Source organism: Neodiprion virginianus, chromosome 4 (genome assembly GCF_021901495.1).
Source record: "Neodiprion virginianus isolate iyNeoVirg1 chromosome 4, iyNeoVirg1.1, whole genome shotgun sequence".
Classification (NCBI taxonomy): domain Eukaryota; kingdom Metazoa; phylum Arthropoda; class Insecta; order Hymenoptera; family Diprionidae; genus Neodiprion; species Neodiprion virginianus.
This window is the reverse complement of record NC_060880.1, coordinates 1,719,858-1,740,853: the sequence shown is the minus strand read 5'-3', so window position 1 is coordinate 1,740,853 and position 20,996 is coordinate 1,719,858. Positions and strand designations below refer to the sequence as shown.

Sequence of the window (20,996 nt, the reverse complement as noted above, 5' to 3'; positions counted from 1 at the left end):
TTCTTTCTTCACTTTCTTCTTTCGGTCAATTTTATTATACACACGATTATTCTTTAACCTTTCAAACACTTTTCTTCGCAATCTGTGTTTTTTTCTTTTTTTTTTTTCTATTTGTGTAATAATCAATCGCCGTTGAGCCGAATAAGCGATAAAATAATACGAAAAGATCAGGAACTTTCACCCGATCAATCATTCGTACGGTCAGCGGGTATCTGGATTATAATATGAAACTCTGAATGAAAAAAAAATTTGAGAAACGATTATTTATCGAGGAAAGAAATGAAAATTGTGAGATCAGAAATGAGGGTCACAACACCGTGCACACAATGAAGTTCAACGGCAGAGGCGGTTGGGGTGGGGGGTTAAAAAGAAGCGGGCACTTCTATTATCTCGGAGATGCAATCTGAGAAAGAGAGAGCGGACCGTCAAGCGTGGGCGTTTTGGCGTATCCATATACGTATGCCATGCTCGACGCGGCCTATTTACCTACATATTATATAGAATAACCAAGCATTCGTATCTCCGTGGCAGAAGACCCATTGTGTCGAAAATATTCTATACGGATTGATGACCCTCCCCCCTCCTGCGAAAACGGTGAAACGTTCCGTTCAAGCCAAGAGGTTGTTGGTCTTTTTTTTTCTCTATTTCAACTCGCGAATTTCTCCATTTCGGACGTCTCTTTTCGATACCGAAAACGTTTGAGTATAAACTTTTAACGTGATTTTATGGTTATAGTATATATCTAATGTAAAGGTGATATCTTCCGGAAATTAGACGTGTCCATTATTATTCATACGAGCGCGAATCATGTTCCCTACGATCTTTTTGGGGGCCGATATTGTCTCGAGGATCCCGATCAGGAACAAGGCTGCTGCGGGAGGATCGGCTTTTCGGATCTTCGCAAAGGTTGTTGTTACCGTGCCTCGGGTTTGGTGTACGTATAGACGACGATAATTTGTGGAACACGCGACGAACCCACTGTGTTTGAGTTTTGAGGCCGTGGCCTACTTTGCCGCCCTACTAGAAGCCCGACGGTTTCGACCCTGACACCGTTTAGGGCCGCTTTAGGACGGACAAACGGACGAATGGAGGAAGGGTCCCTTCCTCCTCCTCCTCCGCCGCCGCTCCGTACAACATCCCGGTCCCATATTTCTTCCTTCTTTCTCGTTAGTCGTGTCGGTGTCTTTGTGTCTCTTTCCGCCCATGATCGCGGAAAATTTGTCTGCGGTCGGTTGGCTTAATAATCGATCGAATCCGAGTAGGGGGAAAATTTATCATTCTTTACATGGCTGATAGAAAATTTCTGTGCCCACGAAATATGTTTAAGCAATGTTGAAATTGTAACGAGTGGCGCAAATAATGTGGCGCAAGTAAATATTTAGTATATTCAATTGTTGTAAACACTTAATTTTATGGTTATTTAAACTTGGAATTTGTTTGTTCCGATGGTATCGGGTTCATGTTTATACGGTACACCGAACAAATTTAGCTAAGCAAAGAACACATATTTAATGTTTCCGATTTCCAGAAAATTTAGTATCGATATATCTGTAAGATGACGTTAGTCGATAGTTCCTTTTTAATTTCAATGATATTCAAAAGTTAATATTTCGACGACGATACTTATTTTAATCTTGTAAACCAATCGCGTCCAAATGAAATTTCTCTCATTGTCAGTGTGTAAAATCATCGCGACGTGGGGAAAAAACGTTACTTTATAATTGAATTGGATGGATTTTGGCAAAGTCTTCGATCGTTAAGACTGACGATGAAAATCAGCGATATTGACGTATAGCGCGATGCGAATAAGACGAAGTAGAAAACTACAAAGCTTTCTGAAAACAGGAGTCTAGTTCGTTTTCTATTATTCAATGCACGATCAAAAGCTGAAACGAATTTTATCCAAAGATACGACACTGACAAACGTCTCTGTCTTTCATCCCACGTTGTTGGCTAATGATCTGAAAATTTTTCCGTGCCGAAGAATCGAATTGCCATGCCCGTCTGGAAACCTGTCGCACCTACAATTTATCTCATTGTCGGAAAGTTTCAATGCAGGTATTTAAGGTTTCCGACCTTAGGACTCCGAATCAGCGATGTTACTACATTGCACGCTGCAGGTGACAAACTGTAATCATAATACGTAGGCAATTAGGACGTTTATCACGTCTCGTTTGGCCGTTTACGACACCGAGGATCTGGGCCCGGTCCTTTTTTTCAGTCTCTTTACGCGTGCGTGGCCCTCGCGTGCCCTTGCCCTCGGAGTACCGTGGCTCATTTATGAATTTACGATTATTGGCCGTGATTTCGATGATCCAAATACCGATTGTGCAAACCTAGGATCGCCGTTTAACTCCCCGGACTGTGTGCCTGATGCAGGGATCAGGGATCCCGGTAACACCGCTTGTCCCGTTCCTCGAAATTTCTTCGATCGTTAGTCGGGCCCCTCTCTGCCCGTTCCGCTCCCGATTTACGGGGGGGGGCCTCATCGGGTTCGCCGGGTCGCGGTACTATTCGCGGAGAGAGTTCGCCGATCGGTTTAACGCTTCTGCGCAAAGCGCGACTCTCGTCTCGACCCAGAAACCCAGTTGGTCCAACGCCCGTTTATAAGCCCGACGATTACTGCTGCATTCTACCGCCACGCTTGTACTGCAGGAGAGACACACTGTTGTGCACAGTGAAAGTCACGCGAACGCGAGAGAAAGCGAAAGCCGTCCCGGTCGAGAGTCTTGCGAGGTTGTCGACGACGTCGACGTCGAATTATATACCCACGACGTCAGGAACGATCGTTGCGTTCTCGTCGATTATGTGTCCAGATTTTTTTTTTCTTTTTTTTTTTCACACACCACAATACCCTTTTTCCACTAGACTACGTTCACTTATCTCTGGCAGTATCTTATCAAGCTGTGCAAATTTGTAATAAAATCGTACAACGGGGGCAGCAGGATTTTAATATATGTGTTGCACAAAGTGAAAAGGCAAATGATTTCGAACCTTGTACATTTCGCTGAAATGGGACAGCAAACACGACCTGCTGCCCTCCTGACCCAAATTTTTCGTCAAACGTCTCAACGAAAGTGAAAATTTATTGACCTCGCTAGAAAGCAAGGCGATGAATCGATTAGGAGACGCCACTTTTTACAAATTTTGCGCTGTATGTCACGTTGCGTATGCACTTGAAGGTGGTCTTTGTTTAGGGTGATGATGAATTTTTTTCATCCCACCCACGAAATAGACTTCGAATAATTCAAAATTGACTACCTCATTATTTCTGATTTTCACCTGAACTGTGAGGATAGACAGCTTTGCGATCGAAGTTTCTTATGAAAATGAAATGGGACAAACTTTTATTCTCGGTATATATTTTATTGTCAAAGTAATAATGTTTCAAAAAATGTCCAACTGCGAGGTTTAGTGGGCATTAGCGCTGATAGCTCAAAAAAAAAAAATTCACATCATAATAGAAGCCAATCCAGACGAATTGCGTTTTCTCTAAATAAGAAAAAAAAAGTCGGATTTCGAGAGTGTGAAATTCGTCTAGATTGGCTGGTATTATGATGTACATTTTTTTCAGATACTAGCACCAATGCCCACTAAAATCTCGCATTTACAGATTTTTTGGAACGTTATCACTCTCGCAATAAAATATATACCGAGAAAGAATGTTTTTCCCGTATTATTTTTTATTTTAAACAATTTTATTAAGCTTTAAATAAATCAGATCGAATACAAACTTATTTATCATCGGTGGAACGTTCTCTTCAAACTTTGAATATTCCTAAATATTACTTTACAAACGATTGTGCGCATCGACTAAATGGGACAGTCTGACCCTGGTGACGGTTCGTACTTTCATAACAAAAAATAATAACAGTATGGAAAATACGTGTATTTTTATCAATTTCCTATAACCAATTTATCCGAATTGGTCAGGGAAAATTGTAAAATTTCTGTCTGTAAAACCTGGAAAAGTCAGGGAATTTCGTACCGGAGATTTAGTGGTCGCCCTGTAGATTTATAAATTGCATTGATTTCTGGATCGTAAGTTATCATTTTAACGGTAAACCGTATATTATATAAATCTAATGTTCTCTAGCCGTGAAGTCTGCATTTTTTTGCGGAGAAAGAAAATTGATCAATAATGATTTGACGTGAATTGTCTCATTTACGCAAAAATTCCCGAGTGAAATAATCGGAAGCCACGATTGTGGAATTTTCGTGATATGAGTTTCGATGATCGTGGATAGGAAAACTTTGAAGGCCACAACATCGTATCGTATTATGGGTACGTATTGTTTTCTTTCGAAATGAAACGAAATTTCCTTTTTCATGGTCAATCGAAACTCGTCGACTTCGAGGCAGTTGAGAAACCATCGAATGTATTACTACCCTAAATCGAAAGGAGGAACGTCGTATACGTACACGTACACGTATGTGTATACATAAGAGCAGTGAACGAGTGTCGAAGCAAATTTGTGACCTTTGGATCCGCACTCTCGATTTCGAAAAATCTCCGTCCCAGAAGAGTGGCAACACGCTAACTCATGGTGAGCAATCCGGGGGAAAGTTAGAAACGCAAACACTACCGAGTGGAGGAAACTCGAGACGTACAGCGTTGAGCTTCGTTAGCAAGCAACGTTTTCCGCGTCCGCGGGTTACGCTTCATGCATGCAGGACATCGTACTCAAAAGCGAAGGACGATTAGTTACAGGATATATATATATACGTCAGCGTTAGCTGTGCGGTATGTCTCGTGAAAACCACCATCCGTTGACACTTTTCGCCACTTCCTGATAGCGTTTTTGCACCGCTTCCACGGCCGCATCCTTGAACCAGGTTGTTATACAGCTATCGACCGCATGGCGGAAGGAGACGGCGAAATCGCAGCTGGCCTGCAAAGCGTGCGTGATCGAGGTGAAAACCATTCGGAACAGCGATGTCGAAAAGCCAGGCATTGCCAAGGTCTTCGATTCGAAAGGCGGTTGGTTGGCTCCTCTGCAACTCGTCCTTGGTGACAACGTTACAAGTATAATATGCTCGTTAGTCGCTTTTGCCTTACACCGATTTGTCTCCTCTACACACTACCGTAATCCGTTTTAGGTACATGAACGCTTTTGTAAACATCGGAGTAAATCTTTGCCCTCGAGCATAATACGGAGGAATGCCAAGCTCGCATTCACTCCGGGCCTCCACCTCCTGGTAGTGTTGTGTTAGTGGTGGTGGTGGTGGTGGTGGTTCCTCGGCGTTACGGTACCACCGCAGAAATTGCCCCGGAATTTTGGCATTTACGTAAAATGTAAAGAAATGAATGGATAATTTTATTTTCCGTTCGCACCTTACACATACATACACCTAGACTTTAATTGTTTTTATATGCTGCCAAGTGATTACGGCGTGTGTCATGCTACAATAATTGCCCAAACATGTGTTTAGCATATTGTTGCCGGTCTCAAGGTGACATCCGGGTGCCAAAATCCAGCAGCAAAACATTTCGAATGTAGGATAGAGAATTTTAAACGGAAAGCGGAAATAACCGCTTGAATGTCGCAAGATTGTAAGGAAAAGAAACACGACAAAGTCGTCGGTACCTACGTATTGAATTGCCACCGTATACGTGGGTACTTGACGCAATCTATTCTCTCGGTAATTTATCGTCCGTTTGACGGGCCTTAACGTGCAGCAGTGCACTTTACTGCGACGGCGAGGATAAATTAATCCAAAGATCCATATCGCCTTCGTGCAAGCCTTTTATTCCCGCAATAAGTCCGGCGAATCCATCTGCGTAGGTACAACAAACACGTGGGTTGGATACGTCGTTGAATGTAGAGTGCAAAACCATTCGTACCTAGTCGCCGTGCAGATGTGTGTATTATGCATGTATCATAGATGTATAGACAAATTGCGGAACTTGGGAAAGGTCATCGTAACCTCGGGTCAAAAATAACTCTTCCTAATAAACGAGGTTCTGTGTGTTATAATAGATTGCCCGTTACTTCCACCACAGGTCTCAGTGGTTACCGCACATACGTTAAACCGTTCTCACCCACCTTCGAACCTTTGAGTCGTAAATGTGAAGTGAAACGACAGTCCATGGTGCGCAGGTGCTACGGTGCCCATGCCTGTTTCTTTCTTTTATTTTTCTATTACTTATTCTTCTTCTGCTTCTTCTTCGCCAAAAGAACCACGAGGAATGAATTCGTTGATGAATTATTTCGACAAACAAACAAGTCGGCAAAAAAGAAAAGGAGGAACAAAAACGAGACTGAACGTCCCTGACGAGTCCGGTAGCGTTCGCTGTAAACGCGAAAACACCGCGAGATTCGGCAAATTGGGTATTTTCACTCGAGTCATTGTGACATTCGATACTCGAGACAGCTATAGTTGGGTATGGTGTTTATCCTTTTCGCTTCTCGTGATTACGATAGAGTCACGCGCGCCATACGTTTCTACGAAGAGACTCGTGTCCGATCCTCCAGCCGTCCGTCCAATTTCAACCATAGTCTAATTCCAACACTACGTGACGCTCGCTCGCAAGCCAGAGAAATTCCGAGTATACTTAAATCTGTATCTATCAAACGATTCTTCGTATACGAGCCAGTAACTCATACAAACCATAATTTGGTCTTGTTCAGCTGATTGTGAGTATAATAACGGTTTCCTGTTCAGAATCCGGACGCGATTCACTGGGTTAACAAGGTTAACGGCGTACTCTTGGGTTTGCCAGAAAGAGAGCAGAAACCGTCGTTCCCTGTTCCTCACCGAAACCGTTCGGCAATCTCATCGAGGTTGAAAATCTCCAAGTGGACTGGAGCTATTTCAATCGATTGCAAATCGCTGCACAACGGTCGTAGAAATTCGAGGGTCAGGGTGTAGCAAGACGGCGCTGGTGGACGCTCCTATAAATAATACCAACCATAAAATCGAACTCGAGAGAAACAGTCCTTGGAATATAAGGCTAGACGCGGTACCTTCCCCACAAAATCGTTTCGCTATCTAGGAAGTCGAACGGCTCAACGAGCATCGACTATTCGACGTCTGTCATAGTATAGGCATGTATGTACGTCGTCCATGTGTCGAAGCGTGTCCGCATGGTCAAAACAATCCACTACAATTCGACATCCGGACCTTAGGGGCAACGGGAAAGGCTTGCTGCAGTGGAATCCCACCTCAAGGACTAATCGACCGACACCTGTCAGCCGATCGAATGTCCTGGGGCCCAACGGTTCGCGCCTAACAATCACCGACGGATATAAACCCGATTGTGCAACGACGATGACCTTCCGTCGACCCGTCATTGCGTGCACATCGTAACCTCGTATCTGGGCTCGTAAACACCTTCCAAGGAGGAATATAACCGGAGTTATGCAATGGCTTTTGGCAGTCGAAGTTCCTTGCAAAATTTAACAATTACTCCGGGGAAAGTTACGACCGTGGTTATTCAGGTATCCAGGAAATCACTGATCGGGTTTCATCGTCATCCGCTGCTCGGCAGGCCGAGGTTGAAGTTGATCGGAGGCAACATTCGAGTACCGAGTCGTGTTGCGAAAATTGTTCTCCAACTCGGTTATTAACGAATCTCCACAGTCCAACAAGGCGATCTTTATTACTCCGTACCTCACCGCGTTTCGACAATCAAACACTCGGATGCTTGGCTGGTCTTTGAATCATATTTACACCGCTACTTAGTAGCGTCGAAATATCGTTAAATCCGTAGAGCTGGATGACTCCCAAAATTTGCTAATTGGTTCCAAGTCCATCCTCTGGCCTTGGGCCATTGTTCGAAAATCGGAGGAAGCCATGGCCTCAGGACCGACGTCGAGGCCTGCAAATCGGGATAACACGCCTTCACCCTCTTCTTCATCCTTTTGTATTTCGGGTCCGCCAGAAGGTAATCTCCTCGGTCGTTGAGCGATTGTTCCGGTAGTCGGTTCCGGGTTCAGGCTTCAATTCGATGATGGATTCGCAGTCGGAGACTACAACAGCCTCTTCTTCCGACTGATTTACGGTGCACCCAGACTCTCAACTACGACGTAGGAAATGCGCGTTTACTGCACCCATGAACATATTTTGCAACATCGCGGTATAATGCAGGCCGGTTCGGGGTTGGCCAATTTTCGTCGAGTGGACAAACGCCTACCTCACACACCCACACCCCCCACACACACACACACACACACACACATGTATACATCGTACACCTTAATTGTGCTCAAGCATCGTCTGATTTACGAACGCGCATTATAATGTCCTTGTGGAAAACTAACTGGCGAACGTTTAAACACGGGATAAACAGATCGAAATTGATTTACAGGTCAGAAACACCAAACGCGACGGCAGTTAAATTCTCGCCCTCGACCGGGGCAACCTTCAGACTCCGGATTCCGTGCACCTACGCCATTATTCATTCATCTGCAATAATCCATCGTCTGTTCTCAGGAATCCGTCGGAGCTGGATCAACCGCGATAGTACCGAGGCATCATCCAGGAATCGACAATTGGCGAACGATACGCCGAGTAACTCGTCTCTTGGTAAACACTTGACAGATTGATTTCCCGCGTGGCGATGCTGGGACCGGCCACACTGTGATTTTCCACTTATCGGCAACATCGTGGTGTGCGCGATACGTACGGTAGGTAGATCATCCTACGCACACACTCGATTTTCAACATCCGGACACGAACGGTGTGTTTCATTGTCGGTCATGCGCATTATTATACGTAAATATCACCACGGGTTATTATCTTCTGGTGCATTTGTTCGTTTTTGCGTATGCGATGCAGAAGAGCATATTAGCGCGTATTACAGGCACCGTGGTACGTCCTTCGTCGTCCGATACGCACAATACGACCACCTACATGTACCTACGTCACAACGACCTCCCCGCATGTACGCAATCGCCAACATTGTTTTCGCGCAAAGTCGATCATTTAACTGCGGTATGAATAAAATGTTATTATTCAAAATGCAAACGATAATCATCCAGGCATTCATTGTTCCTCCGTGCCTGTACGTATGCACGTGTAGAAAAGCCCGACGTTCGTGATTGAATTTGAAAAGAAGCAGCTGCAGCCGACGTCATTTTTCCTTTTTTTTTTTTTTGCAACGTTGAAAATTTTTCGCCACGTGTAAGGTTTTCGCAGCGTATGCATGTGGATATTGGATCCGGTGGCTGTAAACCCGCTGGAACAGCATATGCACGTCAGGACGGAACGAGCGAGAAAAGAAAAATGTTTAATAAATAATTTAGACCGTATCGCGGAGGGAGTTTATGGTGAGGGAGACCGAGGGGTCGAGAGGAACGTGACGTCAGCGAACGGCAAGATGAAGTTCAAGGTCGTTGCGTCGATGTATAAAAGCGCCTCGCCCACGCTACCAAGCGGAAAATAGAAACGAGGGAATTGGTTTTCCCGCGACAACGGAACCTCGGTGAAACTGGGAGACGAGAACGAAACGAATGTTGAAAAAAAAAACAAAAAAACAAAAAGAAAAAAATTAAACACATCACACGCTTTTGGTACTTGGAAATTACGAGACGTAAGCGTTGTAATTTTTACAGAATTATTCTAGTCCGTTTCGTAATAGAAACGATGAATTCTCGCAACATCTATTAATATACACACTAATGTTACGTAGGATTTCTCAATTGTTTACGTCCATTCGTTATTCCGGACATTATTGTAGTCGGTGATTTTCAAGTTATTCGGGACGTTGGCTGAAATCGACCGATAATTATCATGGGAAATCATAATTTTCATGGGAAATCTGCAAATTTTTATGAGAGACCGTGCGTGTTTACAATTTTTTGCACATAAGTGTACGAAATGTTGTAAAAATTTCTTAAAAATTCTTAGAGAATTGTAAAAATCATTTTCACCAGGTACACGATGTGTGACTGGATAGAGTATAAAATTTCGGAAAATTAGAGCAGCTTTGGGAAGTTTTCACGATACTCGACCTCTGTAGAAGGGTTCCGGAGGCTCTCGACCATGAATCCCCCCCCACACACAAACACATACACACTGCGCGGGTACCAGTTTTATTTCCCGATTGCAGGGGAGGTGAAATCGTATTTGGGTTGGCTCGCCCGGGCGCGGCCCGGACATTGCGGCCTTGAACTTGTCCGCACCCTCGGCGCTCGGTTTAACCCTGTCACCCCTTGGGGGACTTGGGAATCCAGGAAGGCAGGCGCGTACGAACCTTGTGGGGGGTGGGGGGGTTGGAACCCGGGACCATGCCTCCTGCATGTTTGATGTAGGCTCGGAGGGAAATTATTCACAGGAAGGTCAGGGGTACAAAGTGGGAGGAAAGGATACCCGCCGGGTTCGTTTGACCGCCATTTGTTTCGTTTGTTTTATGTTTTTAATCTCTGCATTAAAAAATTCTTCCTCCTCTCGGGAATCGCTTGTATAACGCAAATCAAGTACGGAGTACGGAAGGTTCGAGTTTTGCCGGTTTTGCCGCTCTTGTTCGCCTCGTCCCTGGATCAGCAAACGAGCGTCGCCCGTGACCGAGAATGACCTTGACAGTGGCTGAGGCATCGCGACGCAAGCGTCGAAGCGCGCGCAGCTCGTTCGATGAAACGGCGAGCAGTTAGCTATTCGGATACGAGCGTGGGTTGTGTGGGTGTTGTTTCGATTCACCTGTGTACGAGTGTTTCTCGAACTTCGCAGCTAGGTCAACCCTGACCTTAAACTCTCCCGGTATACGTCGGGCTTAACGGTCCCTTTCCATCAGCAACCCCGTACTCCCTGACGACCCGCGGGGCGAAAAGCGAGTTCTCCTCCTCTTAACCGTATATTACACAATCCAGATGCGGGAGAAGAAACTGGAGGGTTGCGCAATTCGATTACAAACCCTCGAGGAGGAGAGACAACGCGCAAGGACGATCGGGGGGTCCCTTCTCATCGTTCTACCGATTTCAAGACACCTTGAAATTTAAATAATAAACCATCTGCTCGCGTTAGAATCGCTCATACTAGGGTCGGTAAATAGGATGTGTTTGTTATAATCTCGGTCGGGTCGTGAATTTGGACTCTCGGACCGGCTGTGGAATTTGTCTTGTTTGATCCGGAGCTTTAAACAACATGTCGTTGTAGAAAATAAATACTGTAATCGTACGATGGTTTTCAGGCTAATTCAATAGTTACCAAAAGCACGAAAGATGTCATCGAATTTATGTAGAGCAAAGCCAGGGTGTACAATATAGCAGGGTGGTTCATTTATTAACTTGATTCTTTTTTTCTTTAAGGTAAATCACTCGACAAATTTGTGACAAATGTTGAGAAAAAAAATTGTCGCTAAACCTGGAGGTGGTAGGAAAATACTTAGTGGTCGATAGCAATTATTGGAATATTTTTATAAATTTATTCTTATGTGTACACCTTACGGACTTATATATATATGTATTCGTTTATGTTTTTTGTACAGTGATCGAATTAATCTTACATCAATCAACATCGAAATGCGCCAAACAATTCCGCAGTTGGCTGTTTCGACTTTTATTCGCAAGATTAATCGTTTCGGAGAAATTTGGATAACGGTTTTTGTTACCAAAATAGGAGTATCGGGCATCACCTTGATGTCTTTACTTCGTTTTCAGTTCTAATTTATACGAAAAATGATTAATTGGACCACGATACGAAAGAAATAAACTAATACGAGTATATGTATATATATGCAAATCCGTAAGGTGTACGCGTAAAAATAAATGAAAAATATGAAAATAATCGGTAACGGTCTGTAAATATTTTCTTTCACTATCTTCAGGTTTTACGATAATTTATTTTTTAGAGTTGCGTCACTCGCTCGTACTCGAAAAGTGGCAAAGTATTTTTCCGTCATATGCGGTAAACTGCTTTGCAAACAGTCCGTAAACTCTGGCCCCGTACCCTAGGCGTGCGTACACAGAACCGCGAGTATAACGATAACCGTGATTTGTTGTTGAGGTAGGATGACTGACTATATGTTAGCTGAATAATCATTCCCCTATATCCTCTCACCCCGCGGCTATTAGTCGGTTTACACAGGGTATGGACACACATGCCCCTCACGTCTACGAATGCCTGTAACGTGCACGCGGACGGGACGAAGTTTCACCGCGTGCAACGGACTTTAAACGGCGATCGACGCGACTGACGAGACGACCTTGGCCTTGACATCGACCGCGCAGCGTCCCGACGCTACGCAGTTGCATCATCGCACTTACTTGCTCGGTATCGCTGACAAATGATGACAGGTGGAAAAACGGCGGGGGCGGGAGGACCACGGAGGGCTGAGGGACCGGGATATCGGAAATAAATGTGGAACACGGAAGGAAAGAAAGAAAGAAGGAAAAACGGCAAACAAACAAGGAACGATCTCTCTTGAAATATTGACGACGAAAGAACGGCCGATGTATACGTATTATTTTCAAATACCGCTCAGAATCCGCGCGTGTCAAAGCTGCGTCGCCGATAACCTTATACCACTTCCGGTACCAGCCGCGTCAGCGCTTTCGGTTTGGAAAATTTATTTGGTACGAGGCTGATGATAAGAGGGATCCGCGCGGCATTTTGTTACACGCGTCAATGTCAGAGCGAAGATATTTTTTCCGTAATTATATTTTAATGACCGGACAATGATTGCAATAACGGAAGCGATAAGCTAATCGCGTTCCTGTATTGTTTGCTTGGTTTTTTTTTTTTTTTTTTCTTTTATATATATACAATTGTAAATTTGAGTTTTCGTCGGTTTGGCGTGACGTTTGTAATTTCTTTTTAAAAATATTGGAAACAGCGTCGAATAATATTTGAAAATAAATACTGCGTCGAAATTTAAAGTACGTTCATAAGTCTCGGTATGTGTTACCTTTTATTGCCGTGGTAGTGGTTCGCTTTTTACACAATATCGTCGAGCGACGATTAAACGAAGTAAACAAGAAGCGAAGAACTTGCCAAATTTCCCGCCCCGTTACGCCCTTAGTATGTTTCCGCCAAGTATAGCAGCCTGGATTGTACCAACGTAACTTGGGTTGCCGCTATGCAGGCGGCGTCGATTGCGCGCTTTTATAAAATTACTCGTAAACGCGCGATTCTTTTGAAATAGAAAAGATAAAAATCCTCCAAAATCAAGGCAACTAGGCAACCGACGCCCACTCGCCGGTTCGCCGATCGTTTAACTCTGTAGGATGAGAAGAAAAAAAAAAATCCGGCTTAAAAATGACATAAGCGACCGAAGCATCCTCAAGGTTGAATTGACGCGATTTTATGCCGCGCGTTTGTTTGCGATGACAAACATACCTAGTTTGATGATGCAAATGAGAAGCAGGCGACGGTATATAATCGCGCATCGTTTTTCGCGGATACAGAACATACATAATACCCAGGTACTTGGTTCCCCGTTTATCATCCGTAAGAGTATTAAAAGAAAATAGAGCATAAAAACACGAAACGTTGGATTTTCTCCTTCGCTTCTCCATTCCGCTTGGTTTAACGAGCCTCGGTGGTCGTAGCACCTTCCGTAATCATAACGACGATGCACATTCGTATAACAGGTACATCTATCATATATCATACCGAGCATTCGGAGTCTCGCGTCCTTGGTTAAAGCTGCGCGTCGCCGCAGCTATTTCCTAGCATGATGCACTTGACCTTCGCGTCGTTTACATCTAGGTAGGTAAACACGGCGCGGGCATATATGCCCACCTGGATGTGTGCTAACCATCGACGGCATTATGCTCATAATCGAGCGCATACGTACACATGGAGGTAGTCAAGTGCCGCAAGACCATTGGTGCAACTATGCGAACAAATGCCCTCGGTATTGTGTGTGTACATATGTACGACATGTAGGTATACTTCTCTGCCCGCCTCGTATGCCTAGTTTGCATAGTTTTAGCTGCATACCTATAGCGACATGCATGCGTAGATAGGCCTTAATAGAATCCGCTTAAGGGTCAAGTTCATTGCCAGATTGTAGACTCGTCACGGTCTCTTGTTATATAAATTATTGTCTACGATTGCGCAATGCAAGATACGTATGTACGTTGTACGTACAATAATGTTCAACACACGGTATACATGTATATATGTATACCTAGCAGATTTCGTATTGTTGAGAAACAGGGATCGATCCGAGCGATCAATCGAGGGGCGAGAAACGGATATCGCGGATATTCTAACCAGTGAAAACACAATCAAATTTTCATCTCAAACAATTTTATTTCCTCGATTTTCTTACAACCGTTTTCACAGCAAGTGGCTCCAAATGGGAATGCATTTGTACGTATACCAACACAGTGATGGATATATGTCACGGATACACGCGGCTGTTACAGGGTTGTTTGAAAATAAAACAAGGTCAAGTTTAACGGAGGCCACACGCCCCGCTCTGTAATGACGATTTATTAATATGTATACACACTCGGTATATTCAATTTTACCGCGATGTTGTATACGTGCTGACGCTTGCTATCGGCATACATATACACATGCATGTATAATTACACCGCGTCTGCGATCTATATCGACACGAGCGATTTAGTATTCGATTTTTATTTTCTCTATTTTTCACTTCACTCCGCTTCGACTGTTATACGCAATGTTATACGCGTAGCGGACATTGTAACGTACGCGAAGCAGGTACTCGGACGTTAATTGTTTATACTTTGAATCCTGACGCCTGATGGTTAAAGTAATTACAATATACCGCCTGTATGCATGGATATTAATTATTCATCGTGTGGGTATAATGGACGTGTGTTTTTATGCGTATGTAAGTAAGTATCGTACAATGTTTAATACAAGGATGCTGTAGGTAATTAAATATCTAGACGAGACAAGCATGTTTATGCGGTATTTGGATATAATATGCAAGCAATATGCATTTACCATGACAATTTATTTCTGTATGTAAAATATGTACGTTTCAGACTTTGCCGTAACTTGACTTTATTCCGTGCGTGTGTTGAGAAACCGTATTTACAGTATCGATTGAACAAACAAAAATGACGCGAGGCGTGAAATAAAAGTTCCCTGGTTCGTTTGCGTAGTCTTTGACCTTCAATAATCCGCGTTTCGCTCTGTACAAGTTCAAAGTTCAAGGACACGCTTCGCGTTATGTAGGAAATAAAAAAAAAAAAAAAAAACGCTGATAGAAAAAGAAGGAAAAAGTAACACCGTATTTTTACGCTCGCCTACGACGTATTACTCAAATTTCAAGTCTGACGACATTCTTATGTTTGAAATATTCTATCGTTATAACGTGCGTATACGGTATATGATAAATAAAATAATACACCGACGAATGGAAGAAAATTATATTCTTAGTCAGCAATATTTTGCGAAAAAATTGTTAAGATTACTGTTAACTAAGAGTGTTTGCGATATGATTTTCTTCTTTTCGTGATAATTCGTTGACTCGCTGTTTGTTTCGCGTGGGCAAAAATAATCTGGCAAATAAGACGCTTGTAGGTGAGGACGGAGGTATCGTGATTTTGTTATTGACCGTTATACCATTGTACGGAAGGCTAATTATCATTAATAATTATTATTCACGTGACATCGGGCAGAGAATGAAAAACGGGTGCCTTGCAAATAAACATTTGCGATGCACAAATTACAACGGCATGGCAATCTTTCTCATTACTAATTATAGGCATTTAAAATTGTTTTTTTTCTCTTTCCACAGCGGTGAACTTTATTCATCCAGAAATTAATGGAGCGTGCAGAATATTAAAAAAATTCAAAAAAATAAATGAATAAAAAAAATGGTAAAGCTAGTTAAGGAAAACTTGTCTCGATGTTCGATATGTGAATGGTATATAGAGATCTGAGACAAATTCCAAATTTGAAAATATATGTGAGAAATTGCCGCGATTTTATATCTGCCTCCTGATATGTTTTACTGAAAACTTGGCAGTTTGAATTCGGATAATTATTGACGCGATTATCCACAGTGCCAAAACGTTGTATGGAAATGCCCTCTGCGTGTAATCGAATTCAGTAAGCAGGAGCTCTTCGACAAGAGATTCGTGATTAGAAACGTCATTTCAACACAAAGTTGCTGATTTGAAATAATAGGCAATAATATATGGCCCCGTATCTTAGAGCACTGTAATCCTAAGTAAATAGAACTGTTTGTACGAGGTGATTGCTTTATACCACTCAAAATGAGACTATGTTTCCGAGATAGGATAAGTGAAGGAGATAAGTGACAAAAGACAATACGTACATGTTGTCAACAATTAATTTTTATTCAAAACACGTAGAATCGTAGACGACGGCGCTTGAAGGTTTCGAAAACAATTCATTTTTCTCATGCACTTACATTGGCGGCTTATTTTCTTAATACACGTTTTACAACGATTAATCGATATGCATTGAATACGTGTGCGTGTGTGTGTGTGTTTTTTTTTTAAATAAATATTTCGTATTTTTTACGGGAATCGAATGCCGCAGTTCGTATGGGAATCTGAATTAATCTGTTATTTAGCTTTCTTAGCTTTGGCCGCCTTGGGTTTACCTCTCGGTGGCTTTCCTCCCCCTTTGCTTTTTTTACCGCGACCCTTGGTCTTGGATTTCGCTTTGGCAGCTCTCAAATCTTTCTTCATTCTAGGATCGACGACTTTGTATTGTCCTTTAACCCCTGCCGGTCTTATCGCCCGCTTTTGCATCGAGTGTTTCTTCGCAACGACGTATGTCACCTCCTTCTTCGGCTCCTTGTGCGCCTTTCTGTATAATCTATAAAAAATAAACAACTAATTGAAGAAGCCATCGGACGCAGGTGTTTGTACAAATTTTTCGATACCACAAATACTACAATTTCATTGATTGTAATAATACGATGAGAATTACTTACGCTTTGACTTGTTTTGCTTTTTCGCCATCAGTAAGATCCACGTTGTCGATCAGTGACTCCGCCTTTTTCTTTGCCTTTTCTAGCCTACGCACAGCCCTCTTCTTCTTCCTTGCCTTCGCTTCGAGCACTTTCTTGATCGGCCTGACGTTCAGGTCTTCTACTTTTTTTCTGTAATCTTCTACGAGTTCCTTCGGAACAGGCGCCTCCTTTTTCATGTGTTTTTCTTCGTCTTCGATAAACCATTCGGGTAGTTTTTCGTCGTTGAAAGCGTAACGGTTCCATGCTGCGTCCACAAGTTCCCTCCGAGCCTTTTTACTCTGCACCAGCAGCGAACCCAGTGCCAAATCCTCGTCCGTTAATTTTCTCTTACTTTTCTTTGAGAATGCTGAAAACATTCGGACATTATTGATTGAATTTGACAGTGCCAAAACCGAATTAGAATCATTGTGAAATTTCGGGGTGAGATTTTAATTACTGGATACAAGACTAATCGAAACAAGTTGTCCATTTACTTACGATTCTCTTTTTTAACAATTTCAAATCCGCCTTTCCCGTTTACTTTTTTAGGTTTTTTATCATCAGCCATCGCTTCCTCAATGTCGTAATCTGAATCGTCCGAATCGCTGCTGACTTCCTCATCACTATCCTCACTACGTGCGTTCTCATTACTCTTTTGCTTCTTAGCATTTAACTTTGCCTCACCAAGTATGCTTCCTCCTTTATTCTTCAATTGCTGTGCCATTTTGTCAAGTTCAATATCCGCGTCTCCGTCGTTTTCTAAATTTTTAAATATGTCCCTTTCATACCACAGCTCTGCTTTCTGTGCTCTTTTAGATATTTTGTCTCGTCCATCCAGATCTGTGACCAATGGATTGTTGGTAGTGTCTTCTCCGAGTCCCCTCTTTCTAGATTGACCCTGAAGAGTTTCGTTTTCAGATTCACTGAGTCCTGTGTGCAATATAATTTGACAGTTATGCAGATATTCATAATGTGAAATGGTTATAAAATGTCTACAGCATCAGAATAATTAGAAATTGGGGTCGTGGAATGGACTACATACCTAGCCCGGATTTATCACTGTCCGAATCATCTGCATCCGTGTCTTCAGGCTCACTATCTTCCGTCTTATAGTACTTCCCGGAGCTATCCAAGTGCCCTGTGTCTTTTTCGTACCTTAATTTTTTTGGCAGAAAATTCTCGTCGTCAGATTCTGGTTCACTTTCAGCGACCATGTCAGGTGTTTGGTCTATGACGGTGTTCAAATGCTGGCGTGTTTTAATTTCTTTCAAGTCAAACATGTCGTCTCCTTCAAGCTTGGGCCCCTCGTCTCCTTTGTGTACCATTTTCAAGTTCAATCGATCGTTCAATTTTTGTCTCTCTTTGTTGGCCTTCTTTCGTTTTCTTTTTGCTTCTCTCAATTCTTCCGCCTTGAGTTCCAAGATTTCCTCTTCAATCGCTAAATCTTCTTTGTCCTCTTCATCATCCAGGGTCAGCGGCCTTACCTGGTCTGTACTTTCATCTTTGTTCAGAGTCGATGCTTCTGCATCTTCTTCGGGTTTACAGAATTCCTCCTTCAACAATTTCCACCAAGCTAACAGAGACCTTAATTCTTTCCTACCCAAGACTTTTATATCCTTGCAGCATTCTAATATTTCCTTGGTTGTTTTTGGATGAGATGCTATTCTCTCGTCGTCGATATAAATTTCTGAAGCATATTGCAATGCTTCAATTCCGCTTTCTCTCGCTATGAAATCCGAGACAGACATCTTATGATGGAGTGTATAGTCGTTCTCAGCATATCCTTCAGCTTTGGCTTTTTTTGCCTTCTCTGGATGAAAGACGTTCAATTTATTCTTGGACTCGACGTCCAGTTCGGAGAAAACATATTTGGGGTCCAAAAATTTAGGGTCAAGCTTATCCGGTGCAATGTAATACTGACATACGACAAATATTTCTGCTGACTCGTTACGCGAAGCCTGAGGCTTTGTGGCATGTACCTGAATCGAAAACAGTATGCGTTAGCTGCTTAAATATTTATTATTTAATGTTTGCTTGGATCTGATAATACATAGCAACTAATAATACCTTCTTGAATAGTTGTTTCAGGACCCAGACAAGCGGATGATAATCCTTGGACCTGAAGACTTTAGTGACAAACCATCCTCCAGGTCTGAGAAATTGTGTGGCAACTTTAAGAGCCGACAGAGTCAAGCAGGTTTGCTGATAGGCATCGTGCAGCCAATTTTTACCAACATTTGGGGCTCCGTCGTTGAGAACAACGTCAGCCTTCCACGTTTTCAACTCTCGGGAGATGGCGACACGACATTTGTCCGTTGTAATGTCTTCGGTAATGCTGATACAGCCGGGTATCGGTTTTATCGGAAATAGATCTATGCCGATGACGATTGACGACACGGGCATGTTCTGCCGGGCGACTTGCATCCAACCACCAGGAGCAGCGCAGAGATCTATGCATACTCTAGACTTTTGCAAGAATTCGAATTTACGATTGAGTTGGATCAACTTGAACGCCGCACGAGATCTGAAACCTGGGTAAGGTAAAATTTCAATTAATATCAAGCCATTGGAAAAATGTGGATAGTTTTAAGTTAGGTTAGAATTTCTCATATAGAGCACTAACCTGTCTCCTTGGCTAACTGATAATATTTATCCTTCCGCTGCTTTCCAATCTTCGACTTTTTACCCATTTTGATACTTTCATTAACGGTTTATTATCGAAAGTTCGATCACCAACTTGCGTTCACTGACGCTCCTTTTCTACTTCTCACGTGGTGATTTATTTGGGCCTTATTGCTTTCAGGTTATGGAGCACAAGAGGTTATGTTAATCGCTAACGTGCGCTAGTGCTGGACGCTTGCGACAGCCGACGATACTCAGCGATGGGGTCTTGTGAGTTTCGAATAAGCGTAACTTGCCAACACATGATATATCAAAGCGCGGAACATCGATGCCGGTACGTCAGATGCCTGTGCAGGTGCTGCATATCCCTTATTAATCCGCTGAATCCGAGAAGAAAGCTACACCAATTTTCTGACAACGAGCATTATTAATTAACCGTGGAAAATGAATTCATACACCACTTACGAGAGAATCACGTTTACCAATATAAGTAGGAAGTATTTTTTGTATGTAATATATCAGATATTGTTGCCAATGACAAGTATCATCTTTATGCCTTATAACGGGGAAACCCATACTCTGTAAGATATGAGGTGAAATAAAATAAATAATAATATTGAAATATGAAACACTTTCTTGTTGAAATTGAAAGAACTTGAATTCAGACAATAGTTTACTTGCACAACTCGATTCCGTCCAAAAGTAGCCAGCATCTTACACCCACAATGCAATCAGGTCAAGGATTTTTGTCGATTACAGCGGTAAAATCTTGTTATGTTTCGGAAGCAGCTGATTGGATTTAACCACGATGAAGTTTTGGATGAAAGCAGTTTGACAACAGTAGATGAATTCTTAAACTAGTTCCAATTAGACGTAGTGCGTGAATAGGGAGCACTTTGAAGTTAGCAAACAGGAATGCATGCAGACAGACACGATCGGTATCGACAGCAATAAATTGATCAGTCACTCTTTTTGAGCGACCCCCCTGAGCCGGGGGGGCTCAGATGGTTTCCTAGTGCCTGACGAAATTTTAACAAAGAATATCTCAAATTCCGTTGATTGCTCAGTACCATTTTAACAAGGTTTAAAAATATCGACGTCACTTTATGTGTAAAACAAACTGCGAAAAGTTACACATTGCCGCGAGCAACGGATTGAACGCTGCAGTCAAAGAATGCGATAATTGATCTGCATTTCCTCGTCTTTATGTTTGTGAGGATTTTAAAAAGTGCTGGAATAAATTCTTTGATGCACCATTCCGACGTAATTCTGCGAGAGAAAACGATTGGGCGCAGTACCAATACGCTGCGAGCAACGTACGAAGAGTTAGAACCGAAAAACGAGAACCTGAGTTTTCGACATTTTTCAGCTGGTGCTTTTTCCATCGTAACTTCATCGCTGTTGATCCCAGGCTACTTTCGCTGCGTTTTCTGAGTTCCTTGGGGTCCAACTGGTCGGGAAAGAGTCATACGAATCAATTCTGAGACGGAAAATTTTTTGGTCAAAAAAAAAGGAAGGT

At 42.7% G+C, this 20,996-nt stretch overlaps 1 protein-coding gene and 1 long non-coding RNA gene across 5 annotated transcripts in view; one reads left to right on the top strand and one right to left on the bottom strand.

Annotated features, from left to right (window-relative positions):
* The window catches only part of LOC124303580 (uncharacterized), a 103,698-nt gene extending 83,900 nt beyond the window's left edge, over positions 1-19,798 (top strand). For 3 of the 4 annotated variants that reach the window (XR_006907941.1, XR_006907943.1, XR_006907942.1), the window contains exons 3-5: positions 8,437-8,630; positions 18,935-19,390; positions 19,659-19,798. This is a non-coding gene — a long non-coding RNA (uncharacterized LOC124303580). Of the gene's footprint in view, positions 1-6,560; positions 7,443-8,436; positions 8,631-18,934; positions 19,391-19,658 lie in introns of those variants that run through there. The other variant, XR_006907944.1, reaches the window with a different exon arrangement.
* On the bottom strand, positions 16,316-19,686 carry LOC124303578 (pre-rRNA 2'-O-ribose RNA methyltransferase FTSJ3). The gene is made up of 6 exons (XM_046760952.1): positions 19,479-19,686; positions 18,923-19,386; positions 17,898-18,834; positions 17,354-17,785; positions 16,838-17,222; positions 16,316-16,719 (listed from the first exon to the last, which is right to left on the bottom strand). Exons 1-6 carry the CDS (start codon positions 19,543-19,545, stop codon positions 16,464-16,466), a joined length of 2,541 nt encoding a protein of 846 aa, XP_046616908.1. The 5' UTR covers positions 19,546-19,686; the 3' UTR covers positions 16,316-16,463.
* Positions 19,799-20,996: the final 1,198 nt, after the last annotated feature.

Coding starts and splice junctions, on each gene's coding strand:
- LOC124303578 (XM_046760952.1), bottom strand. CDS start 19,545: ATGGGTAAAAAGTCGAAGATTGGAAAGCAGCGGAAGGATAAATATTAT. Junction 17,223..17,353: donor AATTGTTAAAAAAGAGAATC/GTAAGTAAATGG, acceptor GAATGTTTTCAG/CATTCTCAAAGAAAAGTAAG. Junction 16,720..16,837: donor AAAGCAAAACAAGTCAAAGC/GTAAGTAATTCT, acceptor TATTTTTTATAG/ATTATACAGAAAGGCGCACA.